The sequence below is a fragment of the Brachyistius frenatus genome, unplaced genomic scaffold (assembly GCF_029030835.1).
Source record: "Brachyistius frenatus isolate BFR_SWC_R1_liver_20210118 unplaced genomic scaffold, ASM2903083v1 Contig_12, whole genome shotgun sequence".
Taxonomy (NCBI): Eukaryota; Metazoa; Chordata; class Actinopteri; family Embiotocidae; genus Brachyistius; species Brachyistius frenatus.
In genome coordinates this window covers 6082729-6106595 of record NW_027210611.1, presented here as the reverse complement: position 1 = coordinate 6106595, position 23867 = coordinate 6082729, and the positions used below count along the sequence as shown (strand labels likewise).

Genomic DNA, 23867 nt, shown 5'->3' with positions numbered 1-23867 from the left:
ACAGCAATGTAGGTGATGTTTCTTTCTTCATGTTTATTCGTTTTTTTTTTTTTGTTTTTTTGAAAGTGCATATCTTTAACTTTAAAGACCAAAGGCAAGTGAATTGATTACCATTATGGTGACTCATGCATTAAAAGTTATTTGTCTTACTTACTTACTTACACTAACTGTTATAATTGAATTGATGAATAAAAATAAAGTGAAATCCACATTCTCCAATCCACCACTTCTAGTGTCTAGGCTCCAGGGAGCTATGTGTATCATCCATTTCGGACATCACTGTACGAAGCTGCCTCTTATTGTTGGGGTTTAACCGCCAAAATTTCATCAAGTCAAACTGTCATTACTTGAATAAATTGTTTTCCACTCCAAATGATCTCTTCCTGTTGACATGTCTGCCTGTGACATGCCAAAATACATCATAACAACTCGAGAGTCATACCGGTGAAGTGCATTGCAGTGAAAACTTTGGAGCACTGAGTCCTTTCCTGTATATCCCTATTGATGCACCCATTACCAGTTTGTTTATCTGGCTTATAGATCGGTTGAGGATGCTATAAATCCGTCTCTTCACTTCATTTTGCAACGCCTGCAATCAACCGTCACCCACGCACACATCCTGTTTACAGACTTCAATTCAGCTTTCAACGCCATTTATCCTCTCACATTCTTCACCAGGCTTCAAGTCTTAGACGTGAACCCAGCTTTGCGTTAGTGGATAATGGAAACAGAATTCAATATTTCAAGGTTAAAACAACAACAACAAAAATCAGTTCTCACCGTAGCTCACTCTAAATGTTCAAGTACGTGGACAACAGCTCTATCACAGCACACGAGACCGCCAAGATGCGAGTTGTTCTGGTGCAGCAACAACCACCTCAAATTCAGTACCTCAAAAACAATGGAAAAAGCCATTGACCTCAAGCAGAGGACGAACATCAGAGGCTCGGTTTATATCTTTGACCAACCCATAACCCTGACAGACTCCCTCTTATTCCCCGGCACCAACACCAGTAACACTGACATGAACCACATCATTAAAAAGGGCCCACCAAAGACTGCAGCTCATCAAGGCAACTCAAAAAGTGTCATGTCAAAAAAAAAAAAAAAGATCTGTTGATCCACTTCTATAAAGCCATCACAGGGAGCATCCTCACATCATCTCTTTTTGATGATGTTTCTAGGTAACTCCCGTGAACCTTGGGAAATGAAGGCTATTGTGTCCCTTTTCACTCCCAAACCTTCCACCCTCCCACACACATGGCCGTGTTGGTTGTGGGGTACAAAATACACCGTCAAACTTCAGGAAGTCCTCGCCTGAACGTTTGAATCATCTGTCAGTTGACATGGCCCAGCAGCAGGTAGGCACAAAAATTTGTGTTCATAATTGCTCATATACCAATATGACTGTGTTTATTTGAAACTGTCAAAAATTCACAATCAAGAGGGGACTACAAGAGGCAACTATCACCCTCCCTACACACCAACCTAAATGAAAGAAAAATAAAAAATTAACTCGAGTTCTCGAGTAAGAACTTAATTAAAATGAATACTACCACTTAAACTGACAACAACAAAAAACAACAACATACAATCACATGACAAATTAATGTGCACTGTCAAATCTTAGATCTCTGGAGTCTAAATCTCTAGTAAATGATTAACTGATTATTTAATTGATTTGGTTTGTATTACAGAAACTAGCCTCTGATACCCAAACTGAAAAATACAAAGACATTTGTTTTTGTTTTTACCTGCCCCTTTTTATCTGAATTCGTGGAATTAAAAAAAAAAAAAAAAAATCGGACTTCTTACAGAAAAAAATGATTACACTGGGTGTTGATGGTGACACTGACAGCTGAAGCACTGCCTTTAACTCATCATTGGACTCAATTCGCTTTTTCTCAGATTTTAAATAAACCTGCTCACTGTTTAATTACACCCTCGATCTTGTTCTGACCTATGACACTGGATCTTGGATATTTTGATAATGTCATCTCACGGTACCTTATTTGAACAGAAAAGCGAAAACAAAGACACAAGATGGATGGTTAATTTGTTCCCTTTAGGTTTAAGGGTTGCATAAACTCAGTAGATATTTCAGTTGAGTGACATACAGTCCATCACTGCTCATTTTTTTTATTGTCTTTGTGACTGAATTCTTATAGATTATATTTGAGCCCTTTTGCTTTAATCTGACACATTTACAACAATTTGAATGTAATGTATAGTACATTTAAAAACTTGCCACCTGTACCAGGCATTTAAATATTAAACTTTATTTTAGTGTTTTTAATTTCTTTGTTTTGGAGTATCTGGTAGAGGAAAATATTTATGCTTCTCTAAATTATCACACTGAGGACCAATAAATTGACGTAAATGTTTGGATTTCGTAAAATTTTACAACCAAAAACAACATTGCAGTGAAGTAGTGATTCGTTTGCAAAGTGAAAACAACTATGTACATTTTCAGAGCAAACAAAACACAATTTACAATTTTACTCATATGGGAACAAACCCAGTTATGGCGTGTGACATACAAAGGTAGGCCTCTGATGGAGGCTAAATCTTGTCTTGTTATTACCCTGCTTTAAAAGTAAAATGTAAGTGTTTCCTGCGACCAGATAGCTGTTAACTCTAATGACTTCAATCATCACAGTTGACTTGTTTTAGAGACATTGGTCTGCAGCTCTGTGTTGAACTCAAACTGTTTTCCAATGCCCTCAAACGTGCCTCGATTGCATATAAGAAAACACCTGACACGATCGAAACTGAATTGACGTTTTCAAAAAGCAGCTCCTTCCCTCACTTAGCTGGGAAATTGGGACGGAAGCTGAAAAACAGCTTTTTAAAAATACAACCTCTCAGGAATGTCATTTCTTTCAGTGTGTCTTTTCTCCCGATTTTTTTTTGTAAACAAAATCCTGTCCAGCTTAAAGTGGAAGGATCTGCTTCCCTACTTTTTTTTTTTTTTTTTTTAATATATCTCTTGTGTTGCCTGTAAATTCAGCACTGGATATCTGAATCCCATTTGAATCCACAATGATGAGGTGACACAGCGTGATCTCCCACTCTTCAAGGATTATCCCACAGCTGTCAAGATGATTTGTAGCATCATATGCTATCGTTTCAATGATCAGACAAATACTTAAGCTACTTAAGCTTCCCACGGTGCGCAACATGTGATTTAATGCAGATCCTTTTGTGTGAGCGAAGCTGGACCGACAGCTAAAGTCAACAGCACTTTCAGTCAGCAGATGTTAGTAAATAAGGGCTCCCACTGGAGTCTCATAAAATGGCATCAAATGGACCACAGTAATTACACTTCTCATGTGGGTGATGTTAATGGCTCTCAAGAAAAAAAAAAAAAAAAAGTTGCACGTCTGTTTCTTTTCTACAGACTGCTTTGTTCTAAATTGGTCCGAGTTCATTCCTTAAGGCTGTTTGTTAATATCAATAAATTACAGGAAATACATTTCAACTCAAACTGTTACCTAGCAACAAAAATGACAATGAGCACGAGGAGGATAATCCGTACACCCTGTTACTGCACAGGTTTTTTTTTGTTGTTGTGTTATTTGTTTGCTTTGAACTTGACATATCAAATCACTAACATCCAACGTAAATGTTCAATTTCATTTATTATATTTGAGGTGACCAGTAGTAACTAATAGGAAAATGAATTGTTAGTGTGCTTAAAGCACACTAACAATAGGAAGAAACGGATCCGGGCCAGTGGCAAAGTTGGTGGGTTGAGTTCTTGCCTGAAGGAGCCTTTCATAGGTGAGAGGACATGCTAGACGTACAGTATCGGATTTAACAGAACCCTGACGTCTACTCTCATTCTGCACAAGATTGTGTTATTAGTTATAATAATCCAATGCTTCACGATGCTGTAAGAAGCACGCAAGTTGATACGCGGGGAGTTGCTTGACATTGGTGCACTCGAGGGATCAATACCTCAGGAGATCCATACTGTGTTTCCTAAGGCAAGGACTTGGAGTGGCTTGACCTTTGAGATGGTTCCTGTCTGGCTGACCTGCATTGATCTGACCTGGAGGAGAGTTTCGGGACCGAGACTGTTAGAGATTGAGCTGTGGGTGGTCCGTGTTCTCACCCAGGATATTACTGTACTGGTGTGTGTGCAGGCATACTTTACAGTGTGTGTGTGTGTGTGTGTGTGTGTGTGTGTGTGTGTGTGTGTGTGTGTGTGTGTGTGTGTGTGTGTGTGTGTGTGTGTGTGTAATGTGAAGTGCAGGGAGGCTAGCTTTGCAGCTAGATGGCAAAAAAAAAAAAAGTCCTCAAGGTTATCACACACACACACACACACACACACACACACACACACACACACACACACACACACACACACACACACACACACACACACACACACACTGCAGAAAGGCTCCCTCATGAGTCTGCATTCAAAAGGTATGAATTTTAACAATTGAGTCGTCTCAAATGAGCTGTAAAATAGTGTGATCAATGGGCCACAGTGTAGTGGGAAGATTTCAATTGTTTACAACTCACTTGTTAACATTAATTAGTATCATATGAACCTCATCACTTGCCTCAAAACAAGACAAGACTCCAATTATTATGACCCTGAAAACTCAAAACTCCGTTACATTTCTTGGAAACGGCCGAATGTTTTACGGTGTAAAAAGACCTGCCTCCCTCATAAAGATTAGCAAAGAATTTTGTATGCATCTTGATTAACTTCTATTCCTGGATTTCACCGGATCTACGAAATGCCATTCGAGATTACTGATGTTTGCCACTGAATTCCTATCCGGTTCTCATTTGACTAATCTCCTCATCTGGCTTAATAATGTTTATTTTAGAACAAGTGAATTCTGATTTACGCACAAGATAAAGTCACTTGTCTCAGCAGTACATCAGCTTGTTTGGTTTGGTGTTAATTTAAATCTCTGGGACCTTGGGAAGAGTACTTTCCTCTTGTCGACATGTTGAGTTTTACTTACACGTGTTTCAGTTTTCCAACCGAGTTAAGAGATTGGTCTGTCATTAACTGGCAGCCAATATAAAGTTGTAACAATTCTGAGCCCTGGTGCCTAATGATACTGTTAAAGTATTTATCATGTTTTATATGGGTTTGCACCCATGCACTTCTTTTTTCATCTCAGTTCTGTGAGAAAATATAGTTTTCCTTTTTCATTGTTCCATTATCATAGTTTCACTTAATCTCCATGTCATTCAGATTTCTGTACCATATAATAATGAGAATTATTATTGTAAGTTACATGTAACATAAAATACAGAACCAAAAGAATAGAATCTAGTTAAAGAATACCAGATCACTGTTGAAAGTCACCACTTAAATGATAAATTTATGACCCCTGGTTCTTTGTCACTTTTCTGTATTCTGACATCAGAAATAGGGCACAATTTCTGGGGACGGCCATGTTGCCTGTTTGTGAACGCTCCAGACTCGGAAGTGAGACCTCCCTCAATGCGAACGCTCCTGAATTCCTCGCTGCCCGAATGCACATTAAGTCCCCCAGAAGTCAAGAAGGGGATGATGGAAGTAACAATAACAAGTAACCTAGAAATCATCGAATTATCTCAAAAATATAATACTCAACAAAACCACAAAAAAAAAAAAAAAAAGTTTCTATAAACAACAACAATGAAAAAAACAGTAAAATATTACCTGGAAGCTGCCAAATGGCCCACGAGCATGGATGCATCTCTGCTCCCAATCTTCAACCCTGATGAGCAAAGTGGAAACAGGTGCATTGGATCAAATGCTACAGGAGGGCGGTACCTGGAGAAGCACAGGAGAGCAGAAAAAAAAAACACAGAAGGGACAAACACATGGCACTACAGCCGTAACACACGCAAACCAAATGTATGCAAAGAACACAAATCCACAGAAAAATGCCTTAATGAAAACAATACTTTTTATTTTTGCTATGTGTAACTTTTTATTTACACAAACCAATGCTTATTAAAGTTATGTAGCCTACTGCTGTTTGTATAAATGGATCTTTACCATTGCCACTGCTAGAGAGGAGGAGAATGGGATGTTGTGCAAATACAAAATACACAGCTATACAGTTACAGTAAAAATGCTATTAGGATAGCCAACATTCATGCACGAGAGCTGTTATCCTTGGGCTTACAGAACGTACTGCACTGAATAAGGCATACAAACTGTTGCTGAAGTTACAAAAAAAGCTAATATCTCAGTACTAAGTTAAAGGCAACCAGATTTTGGCGTTTGCTAAGTACTTTGACTTAATACATCAAGATATCTTATGACCTGGATGACTGAGAATCTTCATAGACAAAAGAAAAGCCAAGTACATTAACTATACAGGTGCATTATGGTTCATCACATTTCTCATTGTCTTGTACAAGGTCAAGTGCAAAACATTTGAAAGGAAAAGTACAGGAAAGACCAATTGAAAGCTAAATGGAGGCAGTGAAAAGCAGGAATAAATTAGCAGATCATGATGAATAAGTGGCAAGAAAAGAATGGAAGCAAAATGAGCAATTAATGAACACAGTCAAAAAAAATGAATAAATTAAGGGGGCTGAATAAATGCGGTGCTGAATGAGAAAACCATTATGAATATGAAGACTGCTTTTTGGAAAAGCTTTCACTTTGGAGAGAGGAAGAAGCTTTGGAAATTACTTGAGTTTCATTGTTAGGTGTCTAAAAGTTGGCGTGTGAAAGTGCTATTATTTAGTCCAAAAGTGTGTTTGCAGTACATTTCATAATGTACTGAATTAGTTATCCTCTTGTGCTGCCATTTATTTTATATACAAAGTGTTATGCTTTTACTTTGGACAATATCTGAATCAATTAACTCCTCGTGGAAAAAGGTAAATAGCTTGTGGTCAAATAAATAAATGTAATGTTGGCTTAATGAAGTGTGCCAAACTACTGAAGGAAATTGAATAAATTAACAAATAAATAAAATAAATTAGAACATTCAGGCACAACCTTTCCTTTTTCTACGTTTTCCTTATTTCATTATGTTCCTCCCTTTAAGAGTCGTCTTCTGTTTTAATGACGTGGAAAAGTGTGACATTAAACAGGACCTGGTGGCCGTTGTTCCAGCCGTAGAGGGCGCGGTCCCTGGCGTTGTAGTCCAACATAGACATGTGGAAGTACTGGTTATGAAAGGGAATGTCTGTATACTCGTATGTGGAGGTTTTAGTGGAATAGGCATAGTACACCTTGGCACCGGTCAGGTGAGAGTTAGTGATGTAGAGAGTCCCACAGATCATAAAAGTCTCGCCGGCGTTCCTCTTAGAGTATTCTGTGTTCCACGTGCTGATGATCTGGAGCGTGTCCGGGTTCAGCTGGCTGATGACGATGTTCCCAGCGTTCTGGTTGGTTGCATATACGGCCCACAGGCCCAGCTCGTCTGCCATCAGGTCGATGTCTGAGAAGCCTCCCCAGGTGTACGGGTACACATTGTGGAAGCCTGCCGACTCCAAAGCCCTCTGCGTGACCACGCGGCCTGTCTCGAAGCTGTACCTCACGATGATGTTACTCTGCATCTTGTTGTAGTACAGGGAGCCGTTGTACACCACGTGGTTAGTTCCAGCCCATTTGAAAGGCAGGTTATAGGTTCTAGATTCGACTCCTGCCACAAAATCAGCAACGGTTTTAAACTCTTTCACTATCTTGTTGTTGGTGTAGCTGTCCATGTACCAAACCTGGGGACAAATAAATACAGCATTCCTGTAATGGTCACTTACAAGAAAGACTATCTCACATAGACATGGCTTCTGCTTGAGATATGTACACAAGCCTGGGACAAGTGCTGACAGATGGACAAACCTAACACATAATTCCTTTGACTTTGGCTGTCACTGGTGTGGTGTCAAATAAATTTGACCTATATTGACATTATGTCCATAAAAAAGTATTGGAAACAAAGTTGCTACTCAAATAAAGAGATCACAGAACACAGAAGCTCCATAAAAAAAAAAAGATATAACGCAGCCGGTGGCCTAACACTTCTTTGAGGTCAAATGGTCAATGATGCACTTCTCTTTTATTGGTTTGTTAAGGTCACGCTGGGACTGATGCAGGGTGACTGTAACCACCCTCGGAAACAGAGACTTTTTTGGATTCATAAAATAAGAATACAGCATCCTAGCAGGAGGATTGGGACTTTTAGTGTTCTGAGAGATTTCAATTTATTTTTTATAAAATTTTATTTTTATGCCCCTGTGGCCAAAGGCATTACATTTTTGGATTATCCATCTGTCCTTTTGTCCATTCAAGGCTTTTGAATGCAATATTTCAGGAATACTTTGAGGTAATTTCTTCAAACTTGGCACAAGCCTTCAGCCTGGCTCCACTAGACTATTGCGCATAGATTCAGTTTTCTTCGCTGTAACTGGAACAAAACACTGAATGTTCAGCGCTGTGCAGAATAAACGCTCAGCGCCTCGTCACGCTGCTGGCATTCATTTAAAATCGTTTTTAAAATATGCTGTGCTCAGGAAAAAATGCTTTGGTGGACAAGTTGCAGTGGTGGTAGAGTGTCGGCCGGTTTCAATGCTTGCTGATTGGTTAAAATGAACCCAATGTCTATGTCCAGCAGGATTGAAGAACTGTGAACGACTCCCTATGGAGCGTGGCCCGATTAATATATTCATGCAGTAAATGTGGGTCTGTGTAAACCAGGTTAACAAATGTTCACTTTGACTCAAAGGTGAACTGAGTAGATTTTAGATCCATCCATCCATCCATCCATCCATCCATCCATCCATCCATCCATCCATCCATCCATCCATCCATCCATCCATCCATCCATCCATCCATCCATCCATCCATCCATCCATCCATCCATCCATCGGAATATCCATGAATCCATAAATTCATGGATCCATTAGTCCGGCAATACATCCATCCATTCAACAATAAATCCATCCATCCGTCCTTCCATCCGTCCGTCCGTCCGCCCGTCCATCCATCCATCCGTCCAAACATCCATCCATCCAGACAACTGGTTAGAGCACAAATGCATGAAGACTTTTCAAAACATAAAAAATATTGATCTCAAAACAGAAAACTTTAAAAGCAAGAGAGAAATTAAGTTCAAAAGCCTTCAGTTCGACTAAAATAAGCTTTTTCCTTTTATGTGACTAATTTTGTCAATTTGAAGAGCCACCTGACCCTGGATTTACCTTGTGTAAAGACCTCTGACGTCTTTTTGTGTTCACAAAACTGACTTTGGAAATGCTTTATGGAGATTGGAATGCATCAGCAAGCCTCAAGGATACACACATTGCTTTTTTGCCAATAAACATTGAATGCAGTTCTTGAAGTGGAAAAAAAACAAGTGCCAGTACCCCCCTTATTCACATGTTGGCGTGCGTGTCGCCCGGTATCAGCAAAGTGAATAACTACAAGGAGATGTTGCAGATCTTCACAACATCAAATTATTTAATTAAAGGGGCAATAATTTCAAATATTAGAGTAACAAGAATATTTCACAATCTAGTATATGGCTGGACTGTGTATGAAACGCTGAAGGGCTTTTAATTTGAAACAAGGGCTTTTAATCTGAAATGAATACAGGAAGTTGTGTAAATTTGGTGGACCAAATGTGATTGTTTTTTCATATGAAAACTGGAGTGTTCATAAGAAACAGCAGGCAATTAGGTTGTAATATGTCACTAAATATTTGATGGTGTCATAATAATTTTTGGGAGGACAGACAACATTGTTATTCATAATGAATACGATGTTCACCTACTTATTGTATATTCTGGGGTTAAACTGAAATGTAAGCCTCAGTTGTTTTAGTTACATCTTCGAGCTCTTCGCTGATGCTAACATTAGCTTGCTGCTCCTGACTCTCATTTATAATGAGATAGGCTCTCAGTTTGAAACTAGCATGAGCCATAAAGAGTGCCAGCACCTTGTCAGAAGTGCTGATATGCCAGAAAAAAAAAAAAATCACGGCATCCCAAAGAGTACAATGTTAAAGTGGCTGTTCTGCAGACCGGTGAGTACTGTCCCATTTTGAGCACTGATTGAATGTTAACATGAAAACTCCACAAGATAATCCTCTCCTCATCTCAATGACTCTATTCTTGGATCGTATCGGCGGTAAGTTTAACTTTTCAATTAAGAGTTTGACATTTATTTTGAAATTCCTGTGTTGAAATGGTAGCATCCTTTAACGGCTAACCATAATTACATAAATACACAACCATTCACAAGTACGGTGCTCATTGCATAGTTGACAAAATCAGCTAATTTTGTGCTGAATGTATTGTATGTGTTGTATGTGTGGCAACTGAAAAACAAATTGCAAACTTTTCCAGTCAGTCACATTCAGTTAAAAGAATCCAACCAAACTGCCTCATCTCAATCAAAATGCTCAACAAGTGAAATCAAATTTTGTGTTTGAACTCAGCAGTCGAGTGTGCAAAAAGCTTTTAGCGATTATGCTGCAGTTGTAATTCAACAACATCTCTTCCCTCCGAACAACAGGAGGGAAGCAGTTGTGTGTAAATCATTGAACCGCTCCGTGTTGCAGCCAAGACCTTTTAAACATAAAGAGATGCACACGAACTCACCCTGTTGTTTTTGGGAGACGCCAGCGGGTCGGTCATCCAGGCTCCAAATCTGGTTCCTGATGTTTTCACTGTCAGCGGCCCGGTGATCTTCATTAGCTTGCCACATGCTGCAAACACATTGCACAGCTCTGGTCACATATGTTATGATGTAATGACTGGAATACATCTGAAAGCAGTGGGTGGCTCATTTATCCCACATGGTTTAATATTTGAAGTACTTGAGAGGCACTTAATTCATCTTGCCAGACACTTTAATTGTGCCAAATGACAGTAAGCTATCACTCGCATGCAAGCTTGCTAGTTCCCTTTTAAGTATTGAAGTGCTATTTTACCTAATCAATCAAAGCTCATGCGCAATGAATGCTTAAGCAATAATCTCGAGCTCCGATGGATTTCCAGCAGCATCCGATCAGTATTCGCGTGTTACTTATTTATGTTTACACTTTGACAGGCACCGTCTTTTTTTTTGGAAATTGCAAATTGGAGCTTTACTAATGCAATTGTTTATCACAGGCAAAGCTGTTCTTGAGGCAGAATGGGTCTTATTAGCAGAGTTAAACCTCAATGGGTGGAGCGATTCAAACACAGCTTTTAGGGCTAAACTCCATGCGGCGAAGGAGCAACAAGAAGGAATCAAACTTAAGAAATAAACTTCTACTCTTAATTGATCAATCATCACTTTCAATAACCCTGAATCACACTTTATTGTGACCACGTTTGACCTTTAGCTTGGAAAAATGTATCTGCAAATGGGGCCCGTTTCAAGCCAGTAACAGAGTTTTAGCGGCCTGCTCTGTTCCCTGCTCTGCAGCTAAAATGCCAGTCTGCCAGTACGTGTAAGAAAAGTGCCTCTGATCCCTTTGCCATTAAATAATCTGAGATTATCGCGTCTGGATCAGCTTTTTATTCCTTCTTTTTTTGCAATGAACTTACTGAGTTTGCTCATACAGTTACGGAGCCTATTTTCCAGGCTTAGGACCCTCTGTTGCAGCTCCTCGTAGTCGTAGGCTCCCATCTCCTCCTGGATGCCCATCAACAAACCAGACAGGTTTCTGATCTCCTCTTTGAACTGTGAGATGAGCTTGGCGTCCGTCTTGTACTGCTCCAGGACGGGGATCAGCGGCTGCAAGGACTCCATCTTTCCCTTTAGCTCCTGAAATAGACAAAATGACAGAATAAATCTCTCAGTTTGGCAATATGTAAGTACTGCAATACCTGCATCTTATTATAGACGTGTCTTGATGCTTAATGAATTCAAACAATCTTTTGTCTCCTTTGCTTTTTACACAGATTCTCCCTTCACTTCTCAAGAACTGATTTTGATTAAAAAAAAAAAAAAAGCATTGTAAGGCGAGTGAAAATGGCATCCTTTAGTCACATTGATGGAAACAGAAAACAATATTTGCAGGAAAGGTTCTCTGTATTAAAAGTTCATCACATTAAGAGCAGCAACAAGGGGAGAATTAGAAAGAAGCTTTAGAACAAACAAACAAAAATTCACTAATGGATGATATTAGGCAAAATTGTTTTTGTAAATATAGTATTATTATACAATTACATTGTCAAATTTGATTAATTCTTTCCCCTTGATGAAAATGCTATACATTCAATGTCCTTCACAATACATTTTTTTTTGTGTGGTTTTAATCCAAAATTAAAAATCTTTGAATTTGAATTTATAATCTATGTATTTTGTTTCAGGAGGGTTCAGAAGAGGAGTCAGTATCTGAATTAGAATATCTCAGATATCTCAAATCCTAAAGAAGCATGATAGTGAAAGGAAGAAGTAGTGGTAAACATGAACATAACGAGTGAGACACAAGACTGATGGAAAAAAAACTGGAACGTTTGGGAAAATACTAAAGAGTTTAGACTACGAGACAACTCTGGTATCTCGGCGATGCAAGCAGATAAGCTGGCCTGGTGTCTGAAGTTAGCATCATGTTTTTCCGGGTCACAATCACAATACACACCTTTTTTATTGAATGAACTTTAGCTACCACTACTTATTACATACTGAAATGTGTATGCTGTGTATGTATGTTTCAGATCTACCCGATGCAACTCTTCTCTTTGGTCACGGCTGTAAAAAGTTCCGTGTCTTTTCGTGGGTCAAACAAATGGCTCATGGGTATTCAACTTGTAGCCACCAGGATCGCTCCGCATCCACACAAAGTCTGTCTATCTTTTCATGACAACCTTGTCTTTGTCTGGGCAGCGGTGGACCTGATCGGGAACGATAGTTTATCAATTCAGATGCTCCTCAGGTATCTTCAAGAGATCCTTTCCTGTGATGTTTCTCACAGAGCTGAACATCAAACAAAAACATACCTGAAAGTTTTTGTTGACGAGCGTCTTCCTGTCCGATTCGATCTGTCGGAACTTTGACCGCAGCCCTTTGATCTGACTCTCCATCCTCATGATGTACTGAAAGTCCCTCTGCGTTCGCAGGTTCAGCACCTCGATTGACTGCGACATGTTCTGCACCTTTTGAAAAGAATGAAACAGCGCAGCATTGATTTTTCCGTCCACTGCCAGATTAAAATGTCCTCCATGTTTAGCCCTTCAGTCGAACAAATAGAATAACGCTTCGAATTAATTACACAAGGACACGAAACTTTTACATCGCAGTTTTTAAACCCACAGTCAACTCAATGTGCTCTAATTCAAAATAATTGGAGTGTTTTTCACTATTAAATTATTATATCTTTTTGTTTTGGGAACATATTTCAGCGTTAATATTTGAGGCAGAAATCTCAAAGTGTGTCTCTGGTTTAACAAAAGCTTATTAGGTTTGTGGGGCATGTAAAAAAAGAAGAAATATGGTCCTTTTCTGTCTTGTCTGTGGCTCTAATTATAACAAACCAACATTATTGGAGCACATCATTGGCAAAGTGGTACAAGAGTCATACATTGTGTTCTGCATACTTTTCTGGCTTTGGTAGAGGGATCCTAAAATGGCCTCACTGATGCCCCACGGCAGCTTAGTACATTAGTGTCAAAGGCCCCAGTGAGTGACAGAGAACACCCTTTGGCGTACAACTTTAAATGTAGGCTGTAGCTGTGTTTCATTATATGGCCCACTCAATTGAGGAAAGTGACTCCAGTGCTTGTGCTGTGTTTGTTTGTAGATAATGCATTAAATCACTGGGGAAAAAAAAAATAATAATAACAATATAAATTAGTTTTGATGTTTCTACTTCAGTTCCCGATGTTTGCTGTTGTGTTAATAAATAATCTGGTGGAATCAATTCAAAGTGTGTACTTTTATTTTATATTTTTATTTCATGGTGCTAGAAGTAAAAATAATGATAACACTGGTTCTGAAAAAGCAGATTTTCTGATGACTGTCCAATTCCAGACATAAATAACATTTACAATCAAATGCTTCAACTCTTAAACAGATCCTTGAATGGTTTGTTGCAAAAAATAAATAAATAAGGGGGGCACTCCAGTTCTGTTAAGATGAGATGAAGAGCATTCTCATCTTCACAAGCAGCCATATCATCCATGTAATATATGCAGAAGTGGAAAATAGGGTTACGGACCTGGCTGGTGCAATCTCTCTGAGGATGACGGCAACAAAAGAAGCATGAATAACGATGGAAATCGATGAATTCAGGTGTGCTGGTTGCTTACAGTAAACGTGTGCGTGTGTGCGTGTGTGTGTGTGTGTGTGTGTGTGTGTGTGTGGTGGTCACGTAAAAACAGAAATGTGTTCGTGGCTGTGTGCATGCACACACCTTCTCCAGGAGCTGGCGGAGCTGTCTGCCTTTGGCATCTCTGGAGCACAGATTCTGTTCAGGTGCCACCACTGTGCAGATACAGCGGCCGTCTGCATCCTGAGCCGAGCTGTACACCTGCCACCCCTCCTTTGGCCTGATGGTCTGCACACAGAGACACGAGCGCAATCGTAAACACACGGCACACACACAAAATAAACAACACCGATGATATCACTATTATGAAATTGCAGCACACAGGCTTGAATGCTTTGATATATATATATATTTTTTCCCCCTCATGGGTCATCCATTCTTCTGCCTCACGCCCCCCCCCCTCCCCCAGGTTTGACACCAACCGATTCCACCGACCTATAAAGAGTCCCTGCTTTGAAAGAACAAAGTGCTTCTTCTGTAAGATATTCCTCTGCTCACAATATAAGCTCCCCGGTGAATTTCCTCTTCAACAATAAATAGTGTTTCCTGGCCTTGATGAATAACCCGGGTGCTGAAATTCCTCTGTTTCTCCTCACTAAGCCTCCCAATGCCTTAACTGCAAGTCCTGCTGGGAAACAGATAAACCTGATTTGTGGGTGCTTTACCTATTCTTTATTACATTCAATATGCTCTGCGGCGCTAGCGTATAAAACTTACAGAACATAAAGTTATACATCATAAGCAGGCGCAGCATATTTTAACACGACACCATCAACTAATGTCAGTGTACCGAGCAAAAAGTAGTTTTGCTCCAAATATTGATCAAAGCATCCTGAAGTGCTGAACACGTTAATAGCTATCAGGCACACAAACAGCATCCGTATTTGAACAATACTGCTTTTTACTGTCAGCATGGGAAACTAACACAAGCCTCCAGCCAAACACTGGCAACCTTTGACTGTTGATGGCGAATTTGTCTGCACTACCAGCCTCTTTGGCAGACCACCAATTATTATTTGGATTTTGTGGCGCATTCTAAAGCTAAATCCAGGGGGAAAGTCGCACGTGAAACAGTGAAACATGTGAACTTTGGCGTCTGCCAGCCTTTGAAGCTTATGGATAGATCAAAAATAAAAGTGGAAGCGCCCTGTTTTCATAGTGCAGGCTTTCGTTACTTCTCCCCTTCATCCCTGCCTGTCAGCCCGAGCAGTTTAAAGAGCGTTTGGAATCAGCCTTGAAAGATCATGTCCCCTCTGAGCAGGCGAAAGCGTCACACCGAGGGGAAGAGCTCAGGCTTTGACTCATCGTTTTCACCTACGGAGACGCTGCTGTATCGCTGCCATAAAAAGTATTGTTGTTCGGGAAATAAATGTCACATCAAGCCATCATCTGCTTCTGCAGTTTATACTGCTTTATCACTATTTTGCTTTTTAACACTTGCATCACGACTCCCTCCAGCGGATCTGCTTTTCGCTTTGAAATCTTATTTTGAAATCAAAAACATAACAAATATATCTAGAGTGCTTTCAATCTCCTGAGCTTTCCTTCTTCTTCCCACCATAACTCTCTTACGTTGACATGATCAGATTTCAAGAAAATTGTTTCAGGTATCATCAAAGCACTGCAGCCCTGATCTCTGTCCCTCTTGCTACTGTTTGCTTGTAAAGTTTGTGAGCTCGGAATTAAAGTGATGCCCTGGTATCAAGCTGGTCCTTATGTGATTATTCAATAAAAAACATAAAGAGAATAATATTATTACCTTTGCAGTCTTATTTATTAAACTGTACAACACGTGCCTCCTCTGAGCGCTTGTGTGCTGTGTGCATGTCATGGAAAACAAAAACCACGGCAGAAGAAAAGGTGATATTGCAGTGAAATATCTGGAGGTCATGTGTGGAGCATTGCCATAGTCTTAGTCAGACGTCATTGGAGAAGCGCTATTGGAGATACTGAATGGCATGGTGCAACATAACTGTAGCTGGAATCTGCCTTCTCTCTCTCTCTCTCTCTCTCTCTCTCTCTCTCTCTCTCTCTCTCTCTCCTGGTATCAGAACCGAATGGGATAAAAGAAGGAGAAGAAAAAAAATAAACATCCTCAGCTCATCTTTTTCTTACTCTGCTTTGAAAAGCTCTTGAAAAGAAGCGAGTTTCACTGATCTGTTAAAATGGTCCTGTCTCTTGAGTGACGCACATCCTCTCCCCTCTTCTCTCTCTCACATTTCCTCATATTAAAATGATGCTGATGCTCAGCCAAGCCAGATGCACTCTCCAATTAGGCTTTTTTTTTTGGTGAGGAACTCTGTACAAATACTTTTTCTCTCCTTAAATGATCCAGACAGCTGGTTCCTCTTTTGTTTTGAGCATTCATAGATACTTTTTGACTGATTTGTAGGCAGTTTGGAGTATTTCGTCAGCCTGTAAACGTTTCCTGTTTTTTTTTTTTCCTTTCTGAATAAATGGGCAACATTAATTCTGCACACCATTTTCAATCATGGCAAGGTGATACAATGTGAGGACACTGCTTTGCAATCAAGACACTGGCACGAGGGCTGTTCTCTGCATGGGTGGGATGAACCTAATCGACCATTGTTCTTGTCCAAATGGCTTGGTGATCTGCAAGCTGCTCCTTCTAATTCCTGATTATGCTCCTAAACTCGTTCCCATGTCGGAAGCTTACACAGACACTTCCTCGAAAACATTACATTTTCAAACCACAGAATAAGGTAGAATGAAGAAGAAGCCAGCATCAGAAAGCCATTGATATGCAGTTAAAGTCTGATTTTTACAGAATATTTGATGGTACCGAGCTGTTTAGTGTCTCTTCTTATGTCTGGGGAGGATTTAGATATATTTCACAGCAAGCAATACTTTTCTTTTCTTTAAAAAAAAAAAAAAAACAAAAAAAAGACAAAACTCTCCTTTAAAAGTGAGTTATATGCCTGGCAACAATCCACGATCAATATCAGTGCTATATGGTTGATGTAAGCAATAAACAAAGTGCTGTGAGTGTGCCTTCCACCACCACTACTTAAATGATTCTTTTGCCCATGATTTTGCATATTAGTGCCAGTGCTGGAGAGCGCAAAGAATACAGAAGCAAAGAATCCGCCAAAACAGGCAATAATGAAACGAGACATTTCTGTGTTTCTGAGTATTCACCGGTCATTATGAAATTCTCCACCCAAATTAAAGACATCCCCAATCACCTGAACTTAACGTTACGCGAGAGACCGAGCTCGTGCTCAAGTTTATCCCGGTGTTTTCTGGCAGAAACGTGAGCCAGTTCAATTGGGAACTCACCGCTGAAGGGCAGTATCCGAACAGCAGCAGAAACAGCAGCGGGTTCAGGACCACGGACAGCGACCACATTCTGGTCATGCTGCTCCTCCACCTCCTCCGCAACGGGAACAAAGATTTTCACGCAAGTTTTTGTCCGTGGGCTCGCGCCACCACGTCCACTACGCGCTGGTACAAACCGTGGCGTCCTCGGGAGGAGGGGGGGGGCACATCCATCCACTCGTCCCCGTTACGCATATGCCATAAGGGCAGCGGGGAGAAACCTGGAAGGAGGGGAAGGGGGGAGGTATAGAGTGGGGTGGGGGGCGGAGGGGGGTGGGGGGGGGTTCGTGGGCAGGCACCCAGCGAAAGACGGAGCTGCGTTTAGATTATAGGGACCCTTCTTCACGGATATGACATCATCCAGCCGCCTCGCTTGACTTTTAATGAATCGAGTTTGCGCGTGAGGAGGAACCACCGGCAGCTGTGCGGCTCCAAAAAGTTGCATCTGGCAGTATTCACTAGAAAATAGGAAGGATAAAGGCGTGAGATCAGAGCTACTGCTGGGCTTTTGTGACCGCGCAGGGAAAGAGAAAGAGCGCGAGAGGACACAAAGAGAGCAGCACGCGAAATATATGCTGTTTACTTTTTTTTAACTTTTTTTAAAAAAAACAAATTCAGTGAGTGAACAAGAAAACAAACAAACAAACAAGCAAACAAACAAACAACAACAACAACAAAAATCATTATTTAATTATTGTGAGCTACTTAATTGTTTTATTTGTAAACTGAATGTTAAAGGGTCACTTCCTACAAATTACAATGCATTTTTCAGCTAATCTCTTGTGTTTATTATGGAAGCCCAAATATGCCAAGAAAAGGGGAAGATAATGATTAAATTTAGGAAAGCTAAAAATAAAAATACTTGTAATCAATTTAAAATAAAATAAAATGAAAATCACAAATATTTTGATTTACCAGGGAATAAAAAAAAAACAACTAAATTTTGATTACGATTAGGTGAAAACAGTCATTTTGATTTTCCATTTCATTATTTAAACTTACAAAGTCCGAATTTTTATTTTATTCTTAACGTCAGTCTTGGAAATAGTATGAATATTTGTCATAACAATCCTTTCATGGCCACTTAAAGACCTTGCTGTGAGTGGTTATGATTCGAACATCTTTTTGACTGAATAAATGCCCCATCTTTTCACAAGGTTTGAAATTCAGAGGATAGAGGGACGCTGTTTCTAGTAAGAGAGTGGTTGGAGTTTTAAATGAAAAACATTCAATGTCATGACCACTGCAAACACGATTTCCCTGAATGCATGGCATGAACATATTTGTTTGTAATTCCAGTGAACTGACCTCTTAAACAGAGGAAATATTCCTGATTACTCAGATCTCATTATCACGTAGAGGAATTTAAAATCTGTCATATTACTGAAACAAATGACACAAAACATTTTGTGGCACAGTGCTGTTATAATGTTCCTTTCCAGCCAGAGCCATTAGTCACATACTCTCATATGACACATTGCTTTCAACTAACTGAGACGAGGTACTAAATAATCCGCGGAAAACTCATTATGCATACAAACAGAGTACACAGTTTGGGCAAAACTAACACACACAGCTGGTTTTTTTCAGCTTCTATGCTCAAGCTGTTTTTCTTCAGTAGAGATTCATAAGAGACCACTGGCAAATTTTTTGTCTGAACATAAACCTTCAGATTTTTGTCTGTTTTGAAATAAGACTGAAAAAAATGTTTTGAAAAGAGGGTTCGGGACTACTTTCATTACCAGTTTCCTCACTAGTTTTTCCACTGTTGTCCGAGAATATTTTCTGCAGCATTTGAAGAAACGTCTTTCATAATAGTACACAATCATTTGGGACAAACACGTCGGAGAAAAACACCCGTATCCTATGTTTACATTTCACGTTGATGATACAGCCCTATCTGTAAAAACACATTGCGTTAACTAAGGATTAACAATCCTACATTTCCTCATTTTATTGTGCAAAAAAATTGTGAAATTAAAGAAGAAATCTCATTTTACAAACACTCTAGATGTCTAGTTTTCAAATGAGAATTCTTGATTTAGAGATTAGATCAAAGGTTTTCCAAGTCTACTCAAAGAAAGTGTGACAACAACTGCTCCCCTTTAGTTATGTGGCTTGCGCGATTCTTTGGTGGATGTAAACAGGAAGTATAAAGTCGTCATGTGCTGCGTTTGGATTATCCACTTGTCCACTATATGACCAATCAGAGGGGATTTTGTTCACTATATTACACTATTTAGTGGACAAGTGGACAATTTGAATGCAGCAATGGACTCATTTGCCTGTATTAGTTTACATCAATGCAAATGGAACCATTAAAAGTATGCAATTAGCACTTCCTGTTTTCAACGTGTCAACAGACATAAAACTGGAACTGATAACATAATACTAAAGAAAACCTATAAATGTGTGGATTATCGGGTAAATTCAGAAATCCGAGAAGTGTGGTTTTCTTTCCCTCTTGTTAGTAGATGTAAGGACATTTCTGCACAATGAACATTGAATATAATGATACTGCAGTGGTCTAAGTCACACTGAATCTGAAAAGTTTTGACAGATTCAGACTCAGAGGAGTATGAATTCTGACACAAATTGCAGATACGAAGGGCTTTTAAGTTCCTTAGTTGCCTCCGTGAGCTATGTGTCACATCCTGTGCTGCACATCCAACTGCTGGCTGTGTTGGTAAGTGGGACAAATCAATGAGCAAAAAAATACAATAACTTTCCATTGGCATGCATGTCTGACTTCCTCCTCTTAGAGTACCTTTGCTTCATGTCTCCTTTCACGAGTCACTTGCGACTCTCCCACCCCCCTCTGGGGAGGTGAAACCCTCTGGACGTTTAGAACACAGTGCGCCTGAAACATTTGAACCGAAAGAGCACTCGACTTCGGCCCGAGCCACGGCTTTTGTACTCTGACTGTCATTCAGACCTTCCCTGAGAGGCCGTTTACAGGCTGCAATAAGAGCATGTCCTTGACAGCAGGAGTCACCTTCAAACCTCTGGGAGGACTCTGACTTTGGTTTGCCAATCAATGTTTTCCTTTGTCTGAGGAAAATGGACAGTTTGTTCTTGATGTGTACATTTTTATAAAGTGAGACTCAGTGGGATGTAAATTTCTCTCAGGTAAAGGTGAGTTGGGGTCCGCTTTTGCTTTTGGTTTCAGCTGTTTCCTGGGCACTCCAGGCACTTCTGATGTAAGAATGGCTAATATAAACTCGAGACCCCAGGGGGTGTCTCCAGGCCGTTTCCAGCTCACCAGTCAGCATCAGGCTGAGCAGTGAAGCACAGTACTGTTGGAGTGGATCCCAGTGAAACTGTTTGAACAGGGAAAACTCGAACGTCTTTGACAGGAGAAAGAGACACAAACTTGGCACACTTGAACAAAGGGTTTTTGTGAGCAATGACCTGCATTCCTGATGAGTTTCTCTCCAGCATTAACACTGGCTGCTGCTTGCTTTGTGGCTCAACCAAGTTCAAATTGTTTATGACATATGATGAGCCCAGTGCATCTTTTGTAGTACAAATACACTTCCAAAACTGCTGTAAACAGTTTATTTACAGAAGTAGCACAGACAGAATCAATAGACTGCTGAGAGATGCTAATACTGTAAACACAGCAGATTTATTGTCTGTATTTCTGTCTTTCAAGGAAATATCAACAGAAAGAACAAGCAATTATCTTGCTACAAAAGAGACACCAGTCGATACAGGCTGTTTGCAGTGTTCCTCTACAAATAGCTGAAAATTACACGGTGTCAGCTATTTTAAACAAGTTATCTTTATCTTCCTTTATCTAGTCAAGTGTAGACTTGCTTTTTTTTTTTTTTTTTTTTTTTTTTTTTTTGCTGTTTTGCTGTTCAAAAACATTTACAGTATCTTTCCAGGAAAATAGGCTCTTTCTACTCTTGGTCACTAAGCAGTTCAACGGATTGGAGGGTAAATACTTTGGTCAAAGAGAAGCAGCAGCTTGATATCAGTTAGCTGCACAGATTTCGCCCCTATCTGTTGGAGGGTTTAAACCAGTGCCACACAGTTAGATTTGGAGTGTTAAGATTACACTATGAGTGGTAAAGGGTGTTGAATGGTGGGCAGATTGCAAAGGCCTATGAGGCGAATTTTGGATTTTGGGAAAATCACATAAATTGAACTTGACCTGAAGTTTCTGTTTCCTTTCACAGCCCTACCAGACAAAGAAAAATTACCACCTTAATGTTTCTGGCAAATAAGAGAGATGTGTTGACAACGATTGTTGCCAAATGCTGCAAACTAAATATTCCAACCTAGCATCATGGCAAAACGTGAAATAGACACACTTTGGCCTGTCTAGGCGTAAAAGTTACATGTTTTCCTGCTGCGGACAAAAATGAAGCCTACTGCATGCTTAGAGCCATATGATTTACATGACAATTTAATTTACGGCTAAAACATGTGGTTGGGGTTTCTAAATAATATTTGGGGCTTGTCATACTTTAAGGGAACAGATATTCAGACTGCACAGCACCAAAAATAACTTTTTAACTTATGTAAATCGCAGCTACTGGTTGAAAGTGTGGGAGCTGTGACTCACAGTTCTTCCATAGGTTCATAAGTTCACTAGCAGCCTCCTTCTCTGCAGAATTCGTTTTCTGTTTAAATTATTGTTAATTTCTTAATTTGCAGTTTTTCCTCAAATCTCATAATTTCTAGGCTCATGAATTGGACCAAAGTAAAAATACACCAATTAACCCTGTGGTAGCATTAAGTTACATCAAATAGACAATATTCACAAAGTGCTGCTGTAACTAAGCCATGCTACATCTTCCAGAGGTGAGGTCAGCAGTTGGACACCAGTCAGTGATGATTAAAAAAAAATGATGAATGATAAATAATGAATAATGAGTGTCCCTTTTATAGGGAGTAGTAAATGACTAAACAAGGAAGTGGCCAACATTATCATGTTAGGTTTGCTCATTTAGATCATTTTATATATGCAGAATTTTATATTTTAAGAAACAAAAGCAGCCAAAGTGAAAACAAAATGATTTACTTGTAGTAGACATATACCGCTTCTTTCTGCAAATCAGCTGAATATGTGAGAGAAAGAGAGAGAAACATAGAGCAGGATCTATAAGTGACAGTACGGTATACCATCCACAAAGGGCTTCATGAATAGACTATATAGAAGTAAAAACACCTGGTAGAATAATAAGGGTAGCTCAGGGGTGTCTCAGACTGTATTCTATTTTTTTGTTTGTGTGTGAGCTGCGTGTGTGTGTGTGTGGGGGCTTTGTGTCGTTTCATTTAAAATCCCCCAACAAAAGAGATTCGGACTTGTCAGTTGTCTCAGACGTGATTGTGTGTCTCACCGCGTTAGTCTTCAGACGTGTGAGTAGAAACTTTCTTGTCCTCTGGCTTAATTCCTGCTGTGGCAGCGTCCAGCTGTTCATGACCCTGGAAAGGATTAAATGGGCGGGAAGAACGTGAACAGTGGATGGAGAACTTAACACTTTCTCATACAGACAAAAATACAACAACATCCCTTTCCCTTTTCTATTATATTCTATTTTTTTATTCTTCTACGTGTATTTTGTGTTTATCATGTAAGCTGCTGTAACACTAATTCCCCTTTGGGATTATAAAAGCGTTATCTTACACTATCTTCCCTTTGAAATGCATCTCATCAGCTGTGACTGTTGCCCACAGCAGCTCTTAAGTTTTTGTTTTCATCCTGTATCCATTTAACAGAAAAATATTTAATTCTGTCTCTAAAAATGAAAAACAGGTGGCCCTGTATTCATTTAAGTAAAAAAAAGGAAAGAAAACTAGTCACCAACTCGAGCAAAATTGCCAGGCACAAACTTTATGATTAGTCATCACCATATGTGCATCCACTGACCAAAACATGATACAGCATTCAGGTTCAAGAGGTGCACGGAGAGCTCTACGAACAGATGTAATGATTCACGAGGCAAAATAAAATCAGCTATGGAGGAGGCAGATAAAACTAATAGTTTTTCTGTATGTAGTCTATTAAAAATAATGTTTTTGCATGTGAGATAACAGAGCTGTGAGGCAGAGGTTTGTTTATTATATGTGAGTATTTTGCTTACAAATAAAGATAAATATAAATTTCTCTCTTTGCACTACAAAGATTCCAAATATAGCACATGACTTGGTAAACGGTGAAATTCCAACAAGAGGACCTACTAATTAATTGTTCAATATCATGAAGATATGTGTGTTTATGAAAAAAAGATCTGTCCTGTCAATTTGACATTAGCTGAGAAGATGTAAACGTGAGGG

The 23867-nt window shown here is 39.6% G+C and overlaps 1 protein-coding gene across 1 annotated transcript; it reads right to left on the bottom strand.

The window, feature by feature from the left end:
- Positions 1–5905: 5905 nt before the first annotated feature.
- On the bottom strand, positions 5906–17814 carry LOC138617425 (noelin-3-like). Its single transcript, XM_069692456.1, has 6 exons — positions 17541–17814; positions 14325–14468; positions 12913–13068; positions 11515–11734; positions 10582–10688; positions 5906–7698 (listed from the first exon to the last, which is right to left on the bottom strand). The coding sequence occupies exons 1-6, from the start codon at positions 17616–17618 to the stop codon at positions 7021–7023; spliced, it is 1383 nt and encodes a 460-aa protein (XP_069548557.1). The 5' UTR covers positions 17619–17814; the 3' UTR covers positions 5906–7020.
- Positions 17815–23867: the final 6053 nt, after the last annotated feature.

What these genes read in the sequence shown, in the direction of transcription:
- LOC138617425 (XM_069692456.1), bottom strand. Translation starts at nt 17,618, where the DNA reads ATGACCAGAATGTGGTCGCTGTCCGTGGTCCTGAACCCGCTGCTGTTT. An exon ending in TCCGCCAGCTCCTGGAGAAG is followed by an intron (nt 13,069 to 14,324) that starts GTGTGTGCATGC and finishes TCTTTTCAAAAG; the next exon opens with GTGCAGAACATGTCGCAGTC. An exon ending in TAACTGTATGAGCAAACTCA is followed by an intron (nt 10,689 to 11,514) that starts GTAAGTTCATTG and finishes ATGTGTTTGCAG; the next exon opens with CATGTGGCAAGCTAATGAAG.